Source organism: Pygocentrus nattereri, chromosome 1 (genome assembly GCF_015220715.1).
Source record: "Pygocentrus nattereri isolate fPygNat1 chromosome 1, fPygNat1.pri, whole genome shotgun sequence".
Lineage (NCBI taxonomy): Eukaryota > Metazoa > Chordata > Actinopteri > Characiformes > Serrasalmidae > Pygocentrus > Pygocentrus nattereri.
This window is the reverse complement of record NC_051211.1, coordinates 50,459,076-50,480,894: the sequence shown is the minus strand read 5'-3', so window position 1 is coordinate 50,480,894 and position 21,819 is coordinate 50,459,076. Positions and strand designations below refer to the sequence as shown.

The following is a 21,819-nucleotide window of genomic DNA, read 5'->3' as shown; positions in this document are numbered from 1 at the left end:
ACCTTGGCCGAACAGTTGTGAAAGTGAGAACAGAGGTGTAGCCAGGGGCAGGGGTGGGATGGCAAACGGACCATGAGACACATGTTAATGAGACACAGCCTGGAGCAGTGTCTCATTAACGAGGCCTGGCTGACCACGGGGCACAGTGGTGAACCAGGCCTGACGGCACTGTGAATTACTCACTGCATTCATCACAGCACCCCAAAGCACAGCTCCTGCAGAGCTATAACAGCCAATAGTAATGCTCGCTTGTATGCACATGTAATGTGTGTAGAGGTGGGTCGTAACTATGCACATTCATTTAAAGAAATGGTTTGGAAAAACAGTATTTAATAAAGGAGTAACGGCTTCTACATAGAAAACTGAATTTGGTTCATAGCATTGAGACCATATTGGATCAAATCTACATTTTAAATTTAAATGTTGTATATTATTTCACCTCTAATATATCTGTTTTCCTGACAAAACCTTGCATCTCCATTTTTTTTGTCGTTTTTCAGTTTTTGACATAATTTGAAACTGTCTGTTGATTTTTACATTGTCTCTGAATCTCATGAACAATGGACCAAAAGAAAAAGCCCAGAATGACTTGGAAAAAATTCTGGTTCCGCTGACTTGAAAAGTAAAGTGTGTTTTTCCTTCTCCTGTAAAGTTACCATTTAACAAAACGAGGTTTTGTTCTAACAGCAGTGATATAAAGAAATTTGGCTTTTACCACAAAAAAGTCAAATCAGCCAAGACCCATCTGAGGTCCAAAGCTTGCATCATTAGTAGTAAAAATACTACAACCATTACACTTTTTCTCAGTTGCTAAAGCACAAACCTTCAATGAAAATTATTTTCAAATCATTGCAGCTGATTTGCTTGTAGCTCTATCTGCGTTTATGAATACTGAGTCCTGCTGTCTTCAGTTGGCTCAGAGATGCAGCTGATTAGGCCGCAGAGATCAAAATGTATAACACTGCTTTTCTGTTGAACTGTTTTTCTCTCTCAGGCTTTTCTTAATATGGTCACTACGTAAATACTTACACGCAAGACAGACCAGCATAAGCCGTCAAATACATATATATATATATATATATATATATTTATATATATATATATATATATATATATATATATCGCTGTTCTTGAAACAAAATCTTGTATCTCCATTTTTTGGCATTTTTCAGTTTCTGACAATTTGAAAATACCTCTTGTCTTTCACATTGTCTATAAATTTCATGATGAATGGACTAAAAAATGGACCAAAAAAACTTGAAAAAAAACTTTGGTTCCATAGACTTGCAATAAAAGTGAAGTATGTTGTTTCTTTCTCCTGTAAAGCTGCCATTTGGGAGATATGAGGTCCTTCCGACATCAGCGTTATATTACATTCGATGCCTAGGGTGGGCCCAAGTCGGATACCAATTTGTGAGATTCCAGGGTCCGTATCTCCGGGCTAGCAGTGCAATACAGGGATCATTGGAAAGGGCATGTCAGCTTTAAAGTTGCTTGTTGTAAAGCACCATTTCTCCTGTGGTCTGTATTCATCAATCATCAATTTCACCAATGACTTGACTTTTTCCACATAATTGTCGACTTTACAATATTTGAAGTTGTGCAACCCCCTAATTTGGGAAGGAGTGGGAATTCTTCCCACCCTACTGCCCACTTTCATTCTAGCTGAGGAGGTCTTTTCAGCACAGTAATGGAAGACATGACCCCTGATCTCATGGCCACATGCCTTTGCTGGATGCAGTGGATACAGCAGAAACGTTCCCACTTTTTATAGCAATGCAGATTATAATGTGTTTATGGCCAGACTGACTGGAGTGATCGGATGAGCAGTTAAGGAGGAAATTTACAGTAATATTTATAACTAGTTCCCAATTTTACATAATACTTTTGTATTAACATATTTTACCGTTAAGGTACTGAATAAATGTTATTAAAAATAGTGCTTGAGCAATTCACTTATGTTTTGTAATGTTGATGTAACACATTTTACTCATGTGCAGTTGTCACATTTGAATCATTTAAATTCAAAGCACCGTTTGTCAGCATATGTGTGTGGCATTAGATTTGTTAGTGCTACTACTGTAATCTCTTTAGAGTAGTGGGTCTCTGGCTCAATGAGAAACAGAAACACAGGTCTGTCATACTGATGCTGAGTGTGTTTACTTGCACTTAATGATCTGATAACTGCAGAAAATCTGATTTTGTCAGTAATCTGTCCAGTGTGTTTACATGCACTTGAGTAATCAGATAATGGGACACAACATAAATGTACTTCAAACTTCAAACACTGCATCACTTTAGCTGAAAATAAGAACATACATCATCTAGAAGATGAATAATATTTAAATCCTTCATTTCGCTAAGCAAGTATTTGGTTTCAGCGTCACTCCAAAAGTGTTTTGCTGTATATTTCAAATGTTAATACACAAATGTTCAGTGTTTCAGCAGTTTTGGTTTAAGGAATAATAAAGGGTGATTTCATTTTGGTAACACTGATCATATTCATTGATGCATTAACTTCATTTTGAAGTATGAAATAAATATTTTGAGTTACGACCTTTTGCAGATGAAAAATATTATTCTGTACAGTATAAACCGAAATTATACTTCATCATTTATGACAATAATAATAATAATAATAAGTTACATTTATATAGTGCAGTAAATGTGCTTAGGCAATTGAGGAAAACTGTAAAAGCCCATCATTTAAAAATACATGGGGTAACAGATGAGCCTTGTTGTCCCGCTGCAAAACTATAAAAGCAAAATTCAGACACCAAACATGTCTTGGCTGCTGGACTACATGAGGGTCAGGGCCAAATTGTGCAATTGCGATTTTTTACCAAACCATTCCTTTAAGTTATATTTTGATTAATTTGTACCTTTGAGCATTTGTTTACTTGCACTTCTGTGTTTAATTTCATTCTGTTTTAAGACCAAAAGGAACCGTTTCCTATACTGATAGATGTTGGGTGTAATAACTGCTTTAAATCTCTTAAGGCTTTCTAAGCCTTGATATTCGGTAATTACACAGTGCAAACTGGAGTCATTATTAAATGGCTATTACACTGAATTTTCATAGTTAGATGATTAAGATGTAAAGAAAGTCATTCAGATTAGTTTGGTATGAAATGCTCTGTTCTACAGAAACTAGAAGAGTCAGAACTGTTCACAGTGGTGGTGACAGGAACCAGACATCCACCTCTAAGAACTCCCTCACAGAAAGTTATTACCAGAGCGATTGCTCTGTCTGATGCCTGAGATTGTTTCATGATAGTTTAGTAATTTCTTTTTTCTGTAATAATCACTATTTGACTATAATCAATGTTACAAACAAACCCCGAAGGCACATGAAGTTTCACTGTCTTGCTGAAATAAACAAGGCCTTCCCTGAAAAAGACGTAGTCTGAATGGCAGCATATGTTGCCAAAACATGTATATATTGTTCAGCTTTAATGGTGCCTCCACAGATGTGCATGTCATCCATACCATGCGCACTAACACACCCCTATACCATCATGAATTCTGGCTTTTGAATTGATTTTGAGCTGATAACAAGCTGAGTGTTTGTGCTCGACGCACTGTTTTCACAGACAGTGTTTTTCAGAAGTGCTTCTGAGCCCATGCAGAGATTTCCACTACAGAATCTTGTCTGTTTTTAATGCAGTTCTGCCTGAGGGCCCAAAGATCACGGCACCAGCAAACACTGGTTTTGGCCTTGTCCCTTACATAGAGATTTCTCCAGATTCTCTGCATCTTTTAATGATGTGTATCGGAGCTGATGAAAAGCAAAAGTTCTGCTATTTTTCATTGAGAAACATTTATCTTGAATTGTTGCTCTATTTGATCGTGCAGTCTTACAGTCAGAGTGATGAACCCCTCCTCATCTTTAATTCTGTATGCCTATTTGGGATGTTTATACCCAATCATGTTAATGACCTCTTGCCAATCAAGCACCAGACTTTACCAGTCTTTTGTCGCCCCATCCCAACTGTTTTGGAACATGTTGTTGGCATCAAATTCAAAATGGGCAAATTAAAAAAAAAAATGTACATCATTGCATTTTATCTTTACATTTTGCAGTGTCCCAACGTTTTTGGAAATGGGGTTGTACTTTTGACATGATAAGTTTTTACTTAATTTTTATTCATTATTTTACTGAAGTAACAATGTTAGTATTAGTCTTCTCACCTGTGGCTGTGTCACTACACTCAGTTTGGCTCACATCCATCCCATCTAAGCCATGGAGACGCTAGTTCTGGTCATTCAGGATTTATTAGAGGAGAAAAAAAAAACATTCATTCCCCATTTCTTTACAGCATGGTATTATATAAACTTTGATATGTGCAGATGATTGTCAAAGGCATTGGATATACAAGCCCCGTATTAACAGAAGTTTCACATCACAGTAACGTTAGTATTCATATGCCACTCCAAAATATGGAACGTCTTTGTCACATGCATATAGAGTATATATTTCACATTTCACTGGGCGACTTTAGTTTGGAGAGGGTTGCCATGGAGATGCGGTGATCACAAGACCTGCATTGTCAAAGCATGTGTTTCATCATACATAGAGTTACATATTAAGGGCTAGTGAGGGCTTTTGGAAAATACTCTAACACTTCAAAGGTTGATTTTATAAGCGCTTCAAACATGCTTTGCGTTTTGTTATAAAATCGCTGAATGCGTTTGTGATCATTTTCATACACGTTTTATTTATATCAGTGATGCTGCTCGCCTGTCTCTAGGGATACCATGCTGTAATTTTCTAGAATCGTCAGCATTCTAGGAACAAGTCTGGAAAAAAATGCACAGTTTCGAGGGTGGCACAGACACTTGTCAATCACAGCTTTTCATTTAAAGAGGCAAACGCGACGCCTGAGTAGGTAAGAACACGAGAGAATGTAATGGTGGGATGAGATTCTGCACTGGGGCATTTTAACTGAGCACTATGTGTAAAATGCCCACTGTTAAAATGGACTGGGATGCTGACTGTGGAGCACACAAGGTTCAGTTTCGACCAATCAAAGCATGATTTTCTAGCAACAGGTAGACAGAGAGAAATAGAAACAGGGAGGGAGAGAGAAAGAGAGTGAGAGAGAGAGGGAAGGAGGCAGAATGAGATGGGTAGAGAGAGACAGGAATAAGAGAGAGCAATAGAGTGAGAAAAGACAGTGGGAGTGAGCGAGAGACAGAAAGAGAGGGAGAGAAATAGAGATTGAGGTGGGCGAGGGAGAGGTATACTGTGATGGAGAGTGAGAGGGAAAGAGAAGGGGGGGAGAGACAGAGAAAGAGTGAGAAACAGTGAGAGAGAGAAGGAAGAAGGCAGAGCAAGAGGGATAGAAAGAGTCGGGGACAGGAGAGAGTAAGAGAGTGAGGAACAGCGAGAAAAGAGAAAGAATGGGAGTGAGCAAGAGACAAAGAGGAAGTGAGGGAGAGAGATGGAGATAGAGAGAGAGTGAGGTGAGTGAGGAAGAGGTATATAGTGATGGAGAATAAGAGATACAGAAGAGGAAGGGACAACAAAAGTAGAGAGAGAAAGAGGAGGGAGAAGTGAAGGACAGAGATGGAGGGAAAGAGCGACAGAAAGAAAAGGAGGGAGAAAGAGAGAGAGAAAAAGGGAAAGATAATGATAAAGGGCAAAAAAAAAGATGGTGAGAGAGAGGGAGAGGATGTAGAAGGGTGTAGAGGGGGAGAGAAACAGGGAGGGAAAAGAGAGAAAGAGAGGGGCAGAGAGAGAAGGAGAGGGAAAGAGGGAGAGTGAGAGAGAGAGGGAGGGAGACTGTGAGAGAGAGGGAGAGCGAGAGAGAGAGAGAGAGAGAGAGAGAGAGAGGGAGAGGGAGAGAGATAGTTACTGAATATCAGACAGTTGTTAAAACATACATGTACACTGCAGAGCTCCAGAAAAAGGCAGTGTTTTTAGGACAGGATAACATACATGTTTGATTAGTTAAACATTCCAAAGACCACATACACACATACACATGCATGAGTGCTCACACACACACACACACACACACCCTCATCATCAGCACATTCTCCTCACAGAAACAACAGAACGATTAGCCTGCAGTACACTATTTACAAAACCTTTGGACCAACAGAGTGAAAACTCTGGACATTAACACACTAGAAGACCACAGTAAAAGCAAACACAAGAAATAATGATACAGATTAGGCATAAACTCAGTTCTCTACATTGCTATCATCATATCATCCACACTAAGTGGTGGTGGAGCTGGGGTTGTGTGTGTGTGTCCATCATGGATAATGGAGATGTGTGTTTTTGTGTGCACTACTGATAGAGAAACTGGACAAATTCCTGTCAGCATCACATTTAATGGCACTCTTTTACCACGATTTCATCCTTTCAGACGTGTCATGGCCATTATGATTAGATTTTTCTCCCCAAATTAATCATTGCCAATTCCACCCAGTATCTGGGTCCCTCTCCCCCATTCACACGATGAAAGCTAACTTATGCTTCCTCCACCCTTTTAAACTGCTATGCACATAACATCATTGGACAGTTCAACATGCTTGGAGGAGAACACTAACTGCCCAGAGAAAGCGAGGCCAATTAGGCTCTCTTAGTCATCTCTAAATCCACGTGCAAACTGCTCTAATCCTTGCTCTTTTAATGTCTGGACTGCAAACGGACACAAGCTAGCTAGCAAAACGCTATCATTAGTTAATGGAACTGTTGTCCCTCACTAGAGGTAAAAGTTTTTACTGCATGTCATGTGCTTCTCTGCACATATGCACATGCTTAATTCAAGCTACATGCTTAATTGAAACTTTTTTGAGGGGACTTGTGTTACATCCATAGGCTGACCACAGACTTGCAGTCTGTCGTACAGTGTTCCTCGCCACCTACTTGGAGCTCCCCATGGAGATTGAGGCCTTGGATGTCTCATGGTTATCCCCAGATGCTCTCGTTATGATACACATCTGTTGAGGTTTTGGTGCTAGATTGCAGCAAAATGTAACATGGGCTGTGTCCCAATTCAGGGACTGCATCCTTCAGAGGCTGCATTTGAAGGCCGACTAGGTTGTCCCATTTCAAAGTCCCTTTCATCTACCGGCCAAGAAATGTGTTGTCCTTTTCCATGGCAACAAATGATCCAATGGGATCCAAACCCTCACCAGCCAACATATCCTGATGTCCAATGTGGGGTGGCGAAGAATCCAGAACATGGCGGCGTCAGCGGAGAGGCGGATGGTTGAGGAAACACTTTTAAAGGAGTTGAATAGCGACACAAATGTTAAAAATGCCAATGTGGTCTGAAGCAAAATTTACGCTAACGTTTTGTTTTGTTTTAGGGAGGAAGGAGCAGATTTATAAGACTGTGGTGCACTATATAAAAAAAATAAATAAAATCAAGGTCCTGGCTCCATCTTTTAATAACTTTAAAAGAACTTGACAGAAGCAGCATTTTGTGATGCAGTGGCAAGGGTGGTAACAGTGGTGCTGTGATGCAAACAGGAAATCCACGGTAGAGCAGACAACCCCCTTTTGGTTCAGCTTTCACGGGTCTATGCAGCCTTCGAAGAACTCGCCCATTAATTGGGACACAGCTACGATCTACAAACAGCCAAACTAACATAACATCCATGGGCTAACGGCAGGCTTGTCAGACAATATATGACTCCCGTCATTTGCACTGTACCGTCATGGTTTTAGAAGGAAAACAGAACGTATTGCGTGTTTTAATAGATGAGCTGACTTTATGACCCAAAGGTGAGGTTATAAACCCTTAACAATCTCATCTCTCCATCAAACACTGCAGGACCACAGCTAGTAGCTGTGGAGCTCCCATGTGCAAACACATTAAACTCAGACCCAGATAATGGCTCCAAACAGTCTAACATGATTTATAAAGCACTTCTGCAGGTCAGCAAGACGAATAATTGAAAGACTAGAAACAATATTGACGAGTGCACCATTGCTCCATACTTGGATCTCTGCCTGGAGCTTGAGGCATTGGATTGGTTTGAAAATTTTCCACTCAAAATTTTCTACAAGATGACACAGGGCCCTCAAAACTAGCAGGTACTTTCTCCAAGTCATGTGAAGCGTCACGCCATCTTCAACGCCGCATCATAAGAGCTCAATGCGTTTAGAGGAAAAGGGGGGGGTGATGGGGGGAGAATGAGAGACACCCTACCCACCCAAAGAGAGCGAGGACGATTATGCTCTCTCTATGTTCTAAGGGCTGGAGCTTGGATGGACTTTTTGACAGGTGTTAATTACACATCAATCACTCCACATTTACACATTTAGACAGACACACACACATATACACAAATACCATAATAGAAACAAAGACAGAGACAGACTCGGAGAGCTCCATGTCTGTCCCTGGCTAACCGACAATATAAAAACACTCAACAGTAATGCACAGATAAACGGTCACTGGGTGCTACAGGTTTACTCTCAGCCGACTGCAAACACGGGAACTTCTGAAATCTCTGATGAGCGCAACGACTTAGCATGACAAGATGAATGAGCTGTAGCCATGACAGAAGCTGCCAAGAAGCTCAAACACCTTTCAACAGCAAATGAAGACCAAGATAAAAATGGTGTTACAGTGGTTTGACAGTGACTTCGACTACATTATGGAAAAGACATTCATAAAAGACATTGATGGAAATTGCATGAAGATTCCGATGGCACTTAGGAGAACGTGACACACCCTTCTTTCTCTGCACGTGAATCTGCTCCTGCAATAGCAATACGGTATAAAGGCTGCAGGAGGCTAGGCTAGAAACTCAGAATCAGTTACTGACAATGAGAACCACACACTAGAACACATCCATCCAGAGCATGAAGTCACAGGTCTCTCTAAAAGCCTTCTCTAAGGAAGTGGTTAAGCCATAACTTAGCCCTTAGCTTTAAGGTGAAGTTCAACTCATCTGAATTTGTACTAGATACACGTCTGTTTTCATTTATGCTATACTCTCTGTAGCCTCTTGACATATTTACATGATATGTGCCCACTGGCCACAGCAAAAGGTTATACAATCATTACAATTAGCCTGACTCGGGACCTCTGATAGAGTTAACTGACACAGCTTGGTACACTGGTGGACGGTGCTGAAGATCTAATTTATTGTAAAATCTATTTTCTATTTCCCCATCAAATGCTCAGGCCTGGCTGTCCTGTCCCGAGGCAATGGAAGGGCTGCTATGGATATGAACCTAATGCCCAGTGCAGCTGTGGAATTCCCTGAGAACTCGTACACTGGGTTTGAAGAGATGCTGCAATGGCTTTTCAAGCAATTTGCCTGTGTGCGAGTGTGTGTTTGAATATAATTGTGAGTGTGTGTGCATCAAAGTGTGTAACAATTCATTTTCAGTAATCACTATTTGGGAGTACTAAATAAAATTGAAAAAAATCATACTTGAGGGAAAGATTCGAGAAGTACACCTCACATCAGAATATGACTCAAGTCATTTGCACTGTACTGTCACGGTTTAAGAGTGAAAACAGAACATACTGCGTGTTTTAATAGATGAGCTGACTCGATGACCCAAAGGTGAGGTTATAAACCCTTAACAATCTCATCTCTCCATCAAACACTGCAGGGCAACAGTTACTCAGCCAGTGGCTGTGGAGCTCCCATGTGCAAACACATTAAACTCAGACCCAGATAATGGCTCCAAACAGTCTAACATGATTTATAAAGCACTTCTGCAGGTCAGCAAGACGAATAATTGAAAGACTAGAAACTCTAGAAATAAAGATGCAAAACCCCTCTGAGTCAAGTCGAACAACATTCTATAGGAAGTGCTGAGAGGAGTGAAGAGGAAAAAGAGAGAAAATGGAGGGAAAGGAGGGAAGAGCTATAGATGTAAGAACAGCAGTTTGACATTAATTCTGCCTGGTGCTAAAGGCAGACACACTCCACCTCACACATTCCTCTGAAGTTCGTTCGAAGTCCTTTCTGAAGGGTAAATGGCTGCTGTGATTCGTAGCACATTCATAACAAGCTTCCTTCTCAGTCCTGTCCGACCACGTCTTCAAAAAATCTCCAGCTACACCTGCTCGTCCTGCCTCCACATGCGTTGTGCCCCCTGGTGGCCTTGGAGGTCAAATGGCAGGACGAGTTGTGGTGTGCATTGAGCGGCGTGCGGCATTGAGTCTCTCAGTGGTTATTATGGCGATTTGGTGGGCGGGTGAGTCCTCTGCCTATCCTAATGGCAGGGCGGGGGGCGGGCTGAGGGGCGGGCTTAAAGGGCAGTGGCCTCCCAGCTCTCTCCCCGCAGAACCTGGCGTCACTTGGTCCCAGTTAACACAGTGCTCACCGAAGCAACTGAAGAGGGGTGTGGCCTGCAGGGCTCCGCCCCTGGAGCCTGAGAGGAAGCTGCGGATGCCAGAGAACAGGAAGTGTGGGGAGGAGCTGTGCCTGGAAAAGAGCACAAAGCATGTAAATTTCTTTCCAAACAATCAATCGTATTTCTAACCAGGTCTACATTTCGCTTCTAAACTAAATTTTCGAGTAATCTCTTGTCCATTGCTTGAGTTTTTATTAACAAACCATAAACAGTCATGAAAAGTCATAAGCAGTGAAAACGGTCTGACAAGAACAGAGACTGGCAGGTTCGGCAGCATTGCTCCTCGGAGAAGACTGTTGTGATTTTAACATTAAAACTTCTATTAATTCTATACAAACACAAGTCATGCCCAAAAAATGCTTTTAGGCATTCTGACTTTTGTTAAAAAGGTGATGTTTACCACATCAAGGCCAAAAGGCAGGTGTATGAAATCTGGCAGACATGCATGTGTGCTTGGACCCCGATGGTCACCACCTGTGATGTAATTTGCAGACCAGGGGTGTCCAATCTTATCCACAAAGGGCCCGTATGGCTGCAGTATGGCCCCTTGTAGATGGTCGTTTGGCTCTCACAGGAATCACAGTTCACAGAAATGAACATGTTCTACATCAATTTCAGATGCAAATTAAATTAAAGCGGATTATCAAGGTTACTAATAATGATAATTTGCACATATGTTTAGTTCAATTTTAAAGCTACTGAAGAAAGAAATCTGAATATGCAAAACTTTCCTGCTCACGAAATGTGGTTCTCTTTTCAGTACCAATATCTTGGCTCTGATTGGCTGATAAAAAGGAAATAATATATAAATACTATATCAGCTCAATAATGACTGTGAAATGCTGCTGCTGTGTGATGTGTCATGTGAATGGTATATTCATCGTTTGAAACAGCAAATTTCACCAAGTTTGAATGTATGACAGAGCTATAAGCACCCAAGGTTTAAATCCACAAATCAACATGTATAATTTTTTTTAAGTGTTCTTTAGAGTGACGTCAGAATACGTTTTTGGTTCACTTAAGCAGAAGTTCACCACCATCCAACCACCAGGCTGCATACTGAGCCATGGATCATTTAATACCAGGCCACAACAATGCTGGGGGAGTTAGTAATGCACTACTGAAATACTTTTTTTAATATTGTTAATGCAATTAATATACATTTTTTTATCATATCGACCTACATTACATCTTTGTACGGCCTTGTACATGTGTGTAGGTTGCTGTTGCAATCACTTGATGGTTAAGTAAAGAAGTCAAAAATGAAGAAACAACACTAACAAACTTTTCATTTGGGCCACAAACCTAAGAAAAAATACTGATGACAAGAATGAAAGCGAAGAAGAAAAAGCATCATTACTCTTAAAAAACATGAACTCAGCTACAACAAATGTTTTCACACAATTCTGGTTTCACACCAAAACTACTGTGTGTGGTACACAAATGAGAAGCTAGAGAATGAGGCTGTGAAGCTGCTTAGTTTCTTCGTCATTTGTAGACAAAACATTTCTCAACAGCAGCGAAACACAGGCTAACCACATAAGCCCCGTCAAAACCGCTGTGGACTGTGGGTTGGTCCATGCTGTTACGAAGGTTGGGAACCCTTGCCCTCAGGAACCTTTCAAGTGATAAATGTTAACCTTTTTTTGTGAAGAACCTTTTTTTTTCATTTTTGTAGAAACATCCTAATTAAATGAAGGTTTTACAAAAGAACCCACTTTTTAAAACTGTACACACAAAAACATTCACATAAATGTAGAAACATTCAAATTCACACCAACAGTTTCCCATAAACCTCCTACTTACACTCTTTTCGTGGTATAGGGGGTGACTCTGTAGACATGTTGTTAATGTGATACTGGTTCTGGCTCTGAGCAGGTTTCTGGTTTTGGCTGATGGCTGAAGCTGGGGTTGGGGTTTGGGTTTGGTTTGGTGATGGACTTGCTGTCAACTTTGCTGCCTGCCCTCGGCTCTGGGCAGCACTGCCCGTGTGACCAGCGTCCATGCTGCTGCCCATACTGCTGCCCAACTGAAGCCGTCTCATGTGCCTCACCACTGCCGTGGCATTGAAGGCTTGCTGTTGTGCGCATGAAGAAGAGAGCATGAGAAAGAGGGAGCATGCATTTAAATCTCTGACTAATTCCAGGGCGTCTGTTCACACTTCAAACTCACCCTCCACTTGCTTTTCGCAAAGTTTTTACGCATTTGACGACTGACGGACTCATGGATGTTCTTGCAGAGAGCAGTGTCTCCAGCAATCCTGGAAAACACATTTACACAGTGTAAAAAAAAAACTCAAAAGGTGAAGAGAAAGTCTAGTCCAATTAGCATCAGTAGGAATTTCACATTGTATTTTGTTGCTATTTTTGCTGCAGGCATAAAATTCACCCCCAAAAAAAGAAGTAAAACCAGGGAGGTCAGGTATGTACATAACTTATTCAGGGAGCAAGCTGCAAAACAATCAGTGGACAGACAACATCAGCTTAGATAAAAGACAATCTTCATGTTAAAAAAACCCAAACTATTCTTAAAATTCACGGTACCAGATAGTGACCACTACCTATTATGCCTTCCTCTCTTTTCGAAACACATCTCCACCTACTGACTTCTTTTCTTCTGCCCATTTATTCTTCTGCCCATTTAATGACTCCTTAAGTGGGTCTCTAAAGGCCATGCTAATTGACAATTACGTTCTGGAATATCTAATGGAAAATTAGCCTCACTGTGATTAGACAAGTTAGTATGTATTAAAGAGGTTTCCGTGTGCCCTGGAGAGAAAGTTCTAGAGTAATGACTGACAGTATTAGCCTGCTTAATGGGGATTCACAGGTGAGTTAAGTTCAGGGCCACAGTGGAACTTTTACTGGATTTTAGACTGGGAGTTACATGAAGCAGAGCTACACACACACACACACAGGCCAGAATCACAGTCATGCACGTTTATTTTCTGTTCCATCCTAAGTTAGTGCAGCAGATGCACACCAGCACCTATACATACTTCTGAACGTAACTGTTACATCATTTAAGGTGGAACGGGAAATGAAGAGAATTTCAGCTTTATCCAATCTCTATCCACTGCTTTAATACTTAAGTAATTACTACAGAAATACATCTAACATTTACAGTTTGATCATTCTTCTGTTTTTACGCCTGAATTTATACATTAGCTCACAGTAATCAGCCCAGAACGCTATCGGCCCACCAGGAATTCTCCTGACTCTCCCGTTTACCCACCCCAGCACTGGTAAAGACAGCATAATCTGATGAGTAGGTTGAGAACTGGAAGAGTCTTTGAGAATAACCCAGAAGACAAATGTGTATTATTTTCCTATTATTTTGTATTATTTGCCGACACATCTTAATATAATATCCAAGATAAATAACATTACAGAACAATGCTCCAGTGGTAACTTTACCGTTAGCTCATCTAACACCAGTTGCTACTCAGTCACGTTTTTAAACACAAAGTTTAGTACACAATTTCTAGTTATTTGCTAAGTTCAAAAGGTGCCACAACTTTGGCACAGGCCACATTTCATGCCTTATTATTGTTTTTCCAATATGCAGGAGTGTGTTCTCTGTAGAGTTTGTTTTAACTTATTTTTAACAAAACATGTTATGTGATCAGGGGCGCCCAAAGTGTTTTAACTAAAGCGTTTGTTTGCTTTGACTGTAATTAAGCTATGAATTCGCCTGCATTCAGATTTTGTCATGTGAAAATCTTGTAAACACAGCTTGATTCTGAATAATAAAAGGTTTTCTAAGATGTTTAAGATGTAATTCTCTTTGCACTTCTTTCAGTCTATCAGTTATCACGGTGCTATAGACGCTAGCGGCCTATGCTGAAAGTTTGGCAGACATAGCAACAGTAACTAGGCAGGATGGTGGCTTCAGACCCAGGGCAGGGGTCAGAGAATCAGACTCACCATGGATGGCGGAGGGCCTGCTCACAGGTAAAGCGTTTAGCAGGGTCCTTCTCCATCAGACTGCCGATGAAGTCCTTGGCTGAAGAAAACAAACACAAACACCACAAACCTGAGAGTGTGACACTATTTCACAGCTCAGCCACTTCAAACAGCCATCAAAGAGCGGTCCATTAGCTCTTTAGTAAATTAAACCAAGCGGAGACATTTGTTTATGAATATATTTAGATTGATTAACATTTTCGCACCAAAAGGTTCTGGTGTGCAGTCATGTAAGACTCTAATTTAGGTTTATTATTGCTTTTGCCTGTTTAGTTTAAAAAGATTTTGTGTTTGCTGCTAAAATAGCAGTTCTATTCTATATTTACACCAGAAACTCCTGCACTACTGAAACAGACTGACATGGACCCATTTCAGGAAAACCTACAGCAAGTGCTGAAACTCAAAACAGGTGTCAGATGTGAAATGCCAGAGCCTGAAGTGTTTGTCAAATGCCAGAGTGAGTGGTCAGACACAATTTACTGAAAACTAAAACCTTGCTTACATTTTTCCACTCTTACTGGCAGACCACAAGGTTACTCATGGATAACTGCAAGTGCATATTTGTCAGTGTGTGTGCGGCAGGTTTAACAGCTATTTATGGATGAATTCCATACCATGACCCAAATCACCTCTGTAGATTCCAGTGGTGTGAGTTTATATAGGCTGGGAAAAGCTATAGCAAGCCAAAGAGCAACACAAGACACAATCACTCACTCGCTAAGCAACAAAACAAATACCATCCACACAAATTACCTGAGTCAGAGATATCATCCCAGTAAGGTGCATCAAACTCATAGTCAGCTTTTAAGATCTGTTCAAAGAGTTTGGAGTCATTTTCATCGTAGAATGGAGGGTAACCACACAACCTAAAAGAGAAGAAATCAGGAGACCAGTCATCTTTACTACAGCAGGCGGCAGAGGCTGAAACTGACAGATAAAAAACGTGGGGGTTATCGCGGCAAATGAAATCACACTGCTTCACAATATTGTCCCCTCTGAATTAAAAGGTTTTATCTGACATTTATGTCAAAAACAGTTATTCACATATTATTCTGCGACAACCTCTGACCATTACGTGAGATGTTTTTTTGAGTTGTATGCATTTTTGGACTCTTTATCTAGAAAATAAAAAGGTTCTATCTCCAAAGTCAAACTCTAACTTAGTTCTATAAGGTTCTATCTGTGAGCCAATCAGCACTTCGAATACACACAAGAGGTCCGGTCAGGTTCTTCTTCTATGTCATGTGGCCTCTCTGCTCAGTGACTGTGAGAAAATTTTATAAAACATGTTACTGAAACTCTTGCCCGGAGCGGTGGGCAGCCCTATCTGCAGCTGGGGGCTGGAAGCCTTGCTCAAAGGCACTTCAGTCATGTAATGTCAGCTCAGGGGATCAAACCAGCAACTTTCCGGTCACAAGGCTGGTTCCCTTCAGCCCAAGATTGTCCCCTTTAATGCATTTTCTGTAACTAATCAACCAACAAAATACTGTTTTTTTGGTAAATGTGTGGTTGTACCATCTGACATATTCAGCACAGTAAACGGATTCTTGCTGGTGCAAAAATGCACATCACGTCCTTTATACATTTTCTTTTCTTTTCTATACAGATGCTTGAGCAGAATCTCTCATCATTCTCAACACAAGGTTGTTTTCATACTCCAGTCAAATTCTCTCCCGCAGTGGCAGTGATGAGTTATTGTGTGGAATGTACAGGCAATGAAGAAAAATGCTGTACATCTTCAAACCACACAGTGCTTTCAGATTATCTCAGATTATTTTCAGATTATGCAAATATTGTTTTCGCCTAAGCCATTATTTCACATCTGTAATTTGGAAGGGCAGCAGAAACTGAAGTTGTTCAATGGAGTACTACTGCATCTCATGGTAATTTTACAGTCAATACACTGTGCATCGCCCTTTAAATGTAAGAACCAAAATAAACAGTCATTTAAGTAGCTGTGGCACCCATAGCCTGCTGGGAAAGAAGACAGCTGATTAAGCTGATTAAGCCTGAGCAAAGAGCTTGAATAGATTTCAAAAATATATTTTGTGGAATACTTTTTTCCCTCTCTGCTAATCATCAAAGTCGTTAAAATGCCTTTCCCCATGGGTATGCATGCTAACGGTGGCGCTGGGGAGGAGAAGGCTGGCAATTTTCTGCCTGATTTCGGCCCGATTAGCTTTGTGTTTTCCTTTCTTGATGTCAGGTTAGCTACACAGTCGCTAAGAGAATTAGCGCTGGATGTGCCCGAATGCCAATGCAATCTTTACACCTGAGAGGAGGCCAATCAGCCGTGACATCGGGCTTTGAGGGCAAGCTGAACTGGCTGGGGCTCGATTCAGAGACGCTGGTTAAAGGGAGGAACATAGGCACCATACAGTTCAACATCTAGTAAACACCACGTAAACAAAACACAGACAAAAACACACACACAGAGCTGACTTATGCTACTGCTGGAAGTTTCTAAGCTCTTCTCATATTAATAACACATTTGAAAACTAATATTGTAAACTAGACACCAAGTTTTATTCAACATGGCTCACTATGTCCAACATGTTATTAAATAATAAATAATGAACTGAAATGATCCATTTCAATTTTTAACAACTTCCCAGCTTCAAGATTGCTCACCAATTCTAAAATATGATGCATTCTGGGTGTAAAGTAGTAACACCTGACAGTTGGCTACTGCTCATAACTATGTCACACCTACATAAATGTTTATAAATGCTTATTCCTGTAAGCATTATTCACTATTAAGGTTACATTTGCTAATTTTGGTCAAAGTTAGCTAAAGTAGCCTTCATGACAGATGATGCCCTTTGGAATTAGCATTTATAAACATTTATGTAGGGTTATGACAGCTGTCATGACAAGATTAGGCAGGTCTCCAGGAGCCTTATGAATGGTAACCTACAGTAAAGTGTTACCTATTGTATCGATGGAGGCGAAGAGGCTGCAAGTTGCTTTATTTTTTTTAAAGTGAGATTCAACAAAGTCGAGAAACTCAGAGGTGGCAGAGGTTTGTGGAACAGAAGGAAAACAGAACTAAAACAGAACTAAACCAGAAACAAAACCTAAGACCAGTGAAAACAGGAAACAAGCAATAGGGGATATAGACAATGCAAGGCAAAAGGACTGAGCAAACACAGGGGTATAAATACACTGAGGGGAAACAAGAAACACCTGAGGCTAATAAGAGGGCAGGGCTACAGACTACATGGAGGTGGAGTAGGCAACAAGGGGGCAGGACCAGGGAGGAGACAGACCAAAACAACAACAAAGGCACATGACACAAAAAACAAAGACACCTGGCAGACATACAAAAACACATGGCACTGGGAAACCAAGAAAAAGGCAAAAACGGAGAAAGACCAGGACAGAGAGTGAACCGACGTTACACCTATAATACAGCTGTCTTTAGCTCTGTTCATTACTTTGGACACATCTAAAATGACTTTTTGCATGTTTGATTTACTTTCCGTGTCCATTTTTAAATGAAATCATTTAATAAATACTTGACATTTAATCGCATTATTTTACAGTTCCTCTTTTATGTAAGTATATTTCCAGTGCAAAATACGTTTTAATCTTTTAAGCCATTTAAAGTTAAAGATGTCTGACTGTCCAACCATATTATGTAGATTAAGTAAACTTTTAAAAAGAATACTTTTGTTATATAAACCTCTAAATAAAAAAGAGGGACAGAGCTCTAGTCTGAATTCTGATTTCCTCATCTGTCATGCGACACAACCAGTAACAAAGGATTTTGTATTCTGACATGCTTTTAAGAAAGAGTGGGCAGGGCATAGTGTCATAAAGAACATCCCAAGCGACATGATGCAATGCCACGGTCAGTACCCTATTCACAAATACTGAAAAAACGGTCAATTTTGAGTCATGGCCAGGCTGCTTCAGTTCACCAAGTTCTGGTGTTATTATTAAACAAAATAAAGATTATAATGTTTATTACTATATTTATTTGGAAAAAAAGGCATATCTTTTAGTTCAAAGACAAAGGTTTATATGGGTGTACAAGTACAAAGGCAAGTTTGTACACATTACCAGTAGGCATGGTTAAAATATAATATTCTACCACCTGACACTTTGTGTTGAAAAACTTTATCCAGTTTAGGATGAATGTATACCATTATAAAAGCTGTGAAACAAATACCACAGTGAATACATTCTTGCAGATGCAAAAGTGCACCTAATATACTTAAAGACTTCTCTGATGATCTCTTTGAAAGCCTAATATGTCACTAACCCACTAGAACGGAGGTCACTAACAAGTCCAGACCCAAACTCCGTCCTATGCAGGCCTGGACCTATAACCGATAAGCTATGAAGAATTATTTAATTTCGACAGGGTGGTCCTATTTTAATCAGCGTAACTTTTTATAGCCTTTATGGCAGCTTTAGCGGCCCAGGAAACTCACAGACCAATTGCATCTGTTGTGAATATCACGTGTGACGCTACTCAGCCAATCAGATCTGCATTGGGGGCAATGACTCACATATTATGGCAGTGACTCGCAGTCAGAGACTGTGGGGGCAGTTGTGGGCTGGAGGTTAGGGAACTGGCCCTGTGAACGGAAGGTTGCCGATTCAATCCCCAGCACCGACAGTCCATCACTGAGGTGTCCTTGAGCAAGACACCTAACCCCCAAGTGCTCCCTGGGCGCCGTGGATAGGGCTGCCCACCACTCTGGGCTATATGGCACTGAATCATGATACAAGACATTATGAATTGCCAGACCTTTGCTTGAGGAAATTTTCTCTAACTGGACCCCACTGAATTTTAATTAAAGACCTCTGCACTAGAATAATTTTATACAGGTATCTGCAACAACAGTGGCTTTATATTATTGGAAATCTCTACTCTAGACTTCTGAACAGTTAACAGAGCACAGTGAACTGAGAATAGTGATTTACTGTTGAACAATGAACAGACACTACAAACTATGGCATACTCCTGCTCCAGTACACACCATCTTCAAAAGTAAAAAGTCTTAACAGGAGGTTAGGAAAAGAATTACTTGAGCCTGTAAAGCTGTGAGTCAGTACAGGGGGAGGGGAGTGAGGCTGCCTCAGAAACTCTTGACCTACTGAATCACCAGTTTGTTGAGAAAATGTTCAAGTAGCTTCACAAACACTTTGCAGCATGGATAAATGAGACAGTTTTATGTAAGCTGTCTGGGAGGAGAAAGAAAGAACAGTGTAGCAGTGATGAAAGGGAGAACAGTGGATTTACACACACACACACTCATATTACTACCTTAACAAGGTTTTTCCACTGTTCTGTGTGATGCTGTTGGCAAATACTAAACTAAACCTTTTACTATCTTTAAGTATTAAGATTAAGTGACCCTTATTAGTCCCACAATGGGGAAATTTCACCTCCGCATTTAACCCATCCGTGAAGTGAAACACCACATACACTCTAGTGAGCGCACACATACTAGGGGACAGTGAGCACACTTGCCCAGAGTGGTGGGCAGCCCAATCCGCAGCGCCCGGGGAGCAGTTGGGGGTTAGGTGTCTTGCTCAAGGACACCTCAGTCATGTGCTGTCGGCTCTGGGGATCGAACCGGTGAGGCTGGTTCCCTAACCTTCAGCCCATGACTGCCCCATGGTCATATATCAAACTATACATACTTTTTCATTTAGTAGTGGGTGATATAGCGGTTCACCCAAAATAATGGTTTAAATTCTTCCTCCCTTGTCATAACCTTTATACCAGTATGCTACAAACACACACAGATAACACCAGAGAAGTTCCAGAGAGGAACATTACCACTCTGTAATGTCTTCTGGGTTTCTCAAACACTAGAGGGCGCTCCCAAGCGAATCCAAAATGAATGGGTTAATATGGAGCATTTCAATAATTTCTAAATGCTTCAACATCTATTATGTAAAAGAATACATTAATTTTAACACTGCTGTTATATTTTAAGAGCTTTTAAACTCAAGTTATATGAGTTTAAAACGGCATCTCATGTACGTTCATGATGTCAGTGAGCATAAACAGCCAATGAGCTGCTCCGGCTCACCAACCAATCAGCACTCAGTAGCAGTAATGCCCGCCTTCTGCTGCCCAAAACCCATTGCTGTAGAAAAAATAAAACATACAGGTGAGTTTTCTTTGCTTTTTAGTGAAATACATTTTTCTTCTTTCTCAACTTAAAGGAAGGTTCTGTATACATGATTAGAAGCTATGTTAACTTTTCATTTTTAGCCGTTGAGCTCCATTTACTCTCATTCATTGAGGCCTCGCCCGCAGGCGCCCTCTGCTGTTTTGCTATCCTGTTTTTGATATAAAGGGAGTGTTTGTGTGTGTGTGTGTGTATGTGTGTGTGTGTGTGTGTGTGTGTGTGTGTGTGTACATACACACGCGCACATACATTTCGCAATACAATGTATATTAGCAAACTGACCGGCCAAACGAACATTACAGTTTTAAATGAATGCAAAAGAGCAAAAGCCTGTAGGCACTACTGAAAAACTGCTGCAAATGGGAGGCAAACACAGTAAGGAAGCAAGAACTGAGACGCAGGAGCAAGAAAACAAGGAACGGAAACAGACACGGGGAGCGGAGGCTGGAAACAAGCAAGAGCTGATCGGACACAAAATGATTCCTCATCCTCAGACACAATTCCGAAACACATCTCATTCTGTGAGGGGACACTAAATCCCTGCTTTAATGAGTCAGACACAGAAACACTACAACAGCCCCAAAATATAAACACCATATAAGGAGATTAAGCCACATGGAAAATAACATCTGTAACTGATCAGCTCATCTAAGAATAGTGATGCTCAGGGACCAGTGCTTGCACTTCCTGGAGATCCGTCACCCTTCAGAAGTTTAGCCTTAAATCCAGGCTAACTCACCTGGCCCAGCTAGCCAAAGTGTTCAGGGGCATTGGATTTTTAAGAGTCTGAATGTTTTCAAGATGTTTGAGGGTTTATAAGATGGTCTCACTCAAATGAGGCATGTGCTTTGATTGTTTAAACTTAAACCATGAAGGAAATAAAAGATTAAAATGCAGTACTCACAGGATGTAGGCAATTACTCCAATTGACCAGCAGTCAACTGCTTTACTGTAAGGCTTCTGAGCAAGCACCTCAGGAGCTGAGGAGAAGAGGGAGGAACACAAGTAAGTGTACAAGGATGTGATGCTGTATTAAGAATTCATCCACTAACCCACAAGACTTCAGAAATTTCACCAACTCTTCAGAGCCTTATTTTAATGGCGTGTGAAAATAAGTGGCACATTTGCTAAAAGAGGCACTAATTACTTACACTCTGTCAGCACTCTGGGCAGGTGGGGGTGGCCAATCTGCTAAGAGCTTCAACATTTTCATTCTCCGTTTCAAGCTCAAGTTGTGACTAATTAGATTGCAATTTTACCTTTGACAAAAAATGCATTATTACTTGTCAAGTGTGTGATTATTTCAACACAAGTAATTGTTTTGAGAAAATAAGTTATCATTTTTTAAGTGTTAGCT

The 21,819-nt window shown here is 40.6% G+C and overlaps 2 protein-coding genes across 2 annotated transcripts in view; both read right to left on the bottom strand.

Moving 5' to 3' along the window:
* The window catches only part of cax1 (cation/H+ exchanger protein 1), a 1,125,587-nt gene that overhangs the window by 925,761 nt on the left and 178,007 nt on the right, over positions 1-21,819 (bottom strand). The window lies entirely within an intron of this gene.
* camk1da (calcium/calmodulin-dependent protein kinase 1Da) overlaps positions 5,741-21,819 on the bottom strand; it is a 117,464-nt gene continuing 101,385 nt past the window's right edge. Inside the window, exons 6-11 of the mRNA XM_017698887.2 lie at positions 21,367-21,442; positions 15,061-15,173; positions 14,269-14,347; positions 12,515-12,602; positions 12,149-12,419; positions 5,741-10,413 (exon numbers count right to left, since the gene is read on the bottom strand). Of these exons, the coding sequence (XP_017554376.1) occupies positions 10,283-10,413; positions 12,149-12,419; positions 12,515-12,602; positions 14,269-14,347; positions 15,061-15,173; positions 21,367-21,442 (758 nt within the window). The 3' untranslated portion in view covers positions 5,741-10,282. The remainder of the gene's footprint in view (positions 10,414-12,148; positions 12,420-12,514; positions 12,603-14,268; positions 14,348-15,060; positions 15,174-21,366; positions 21,443-21,819) is intronic.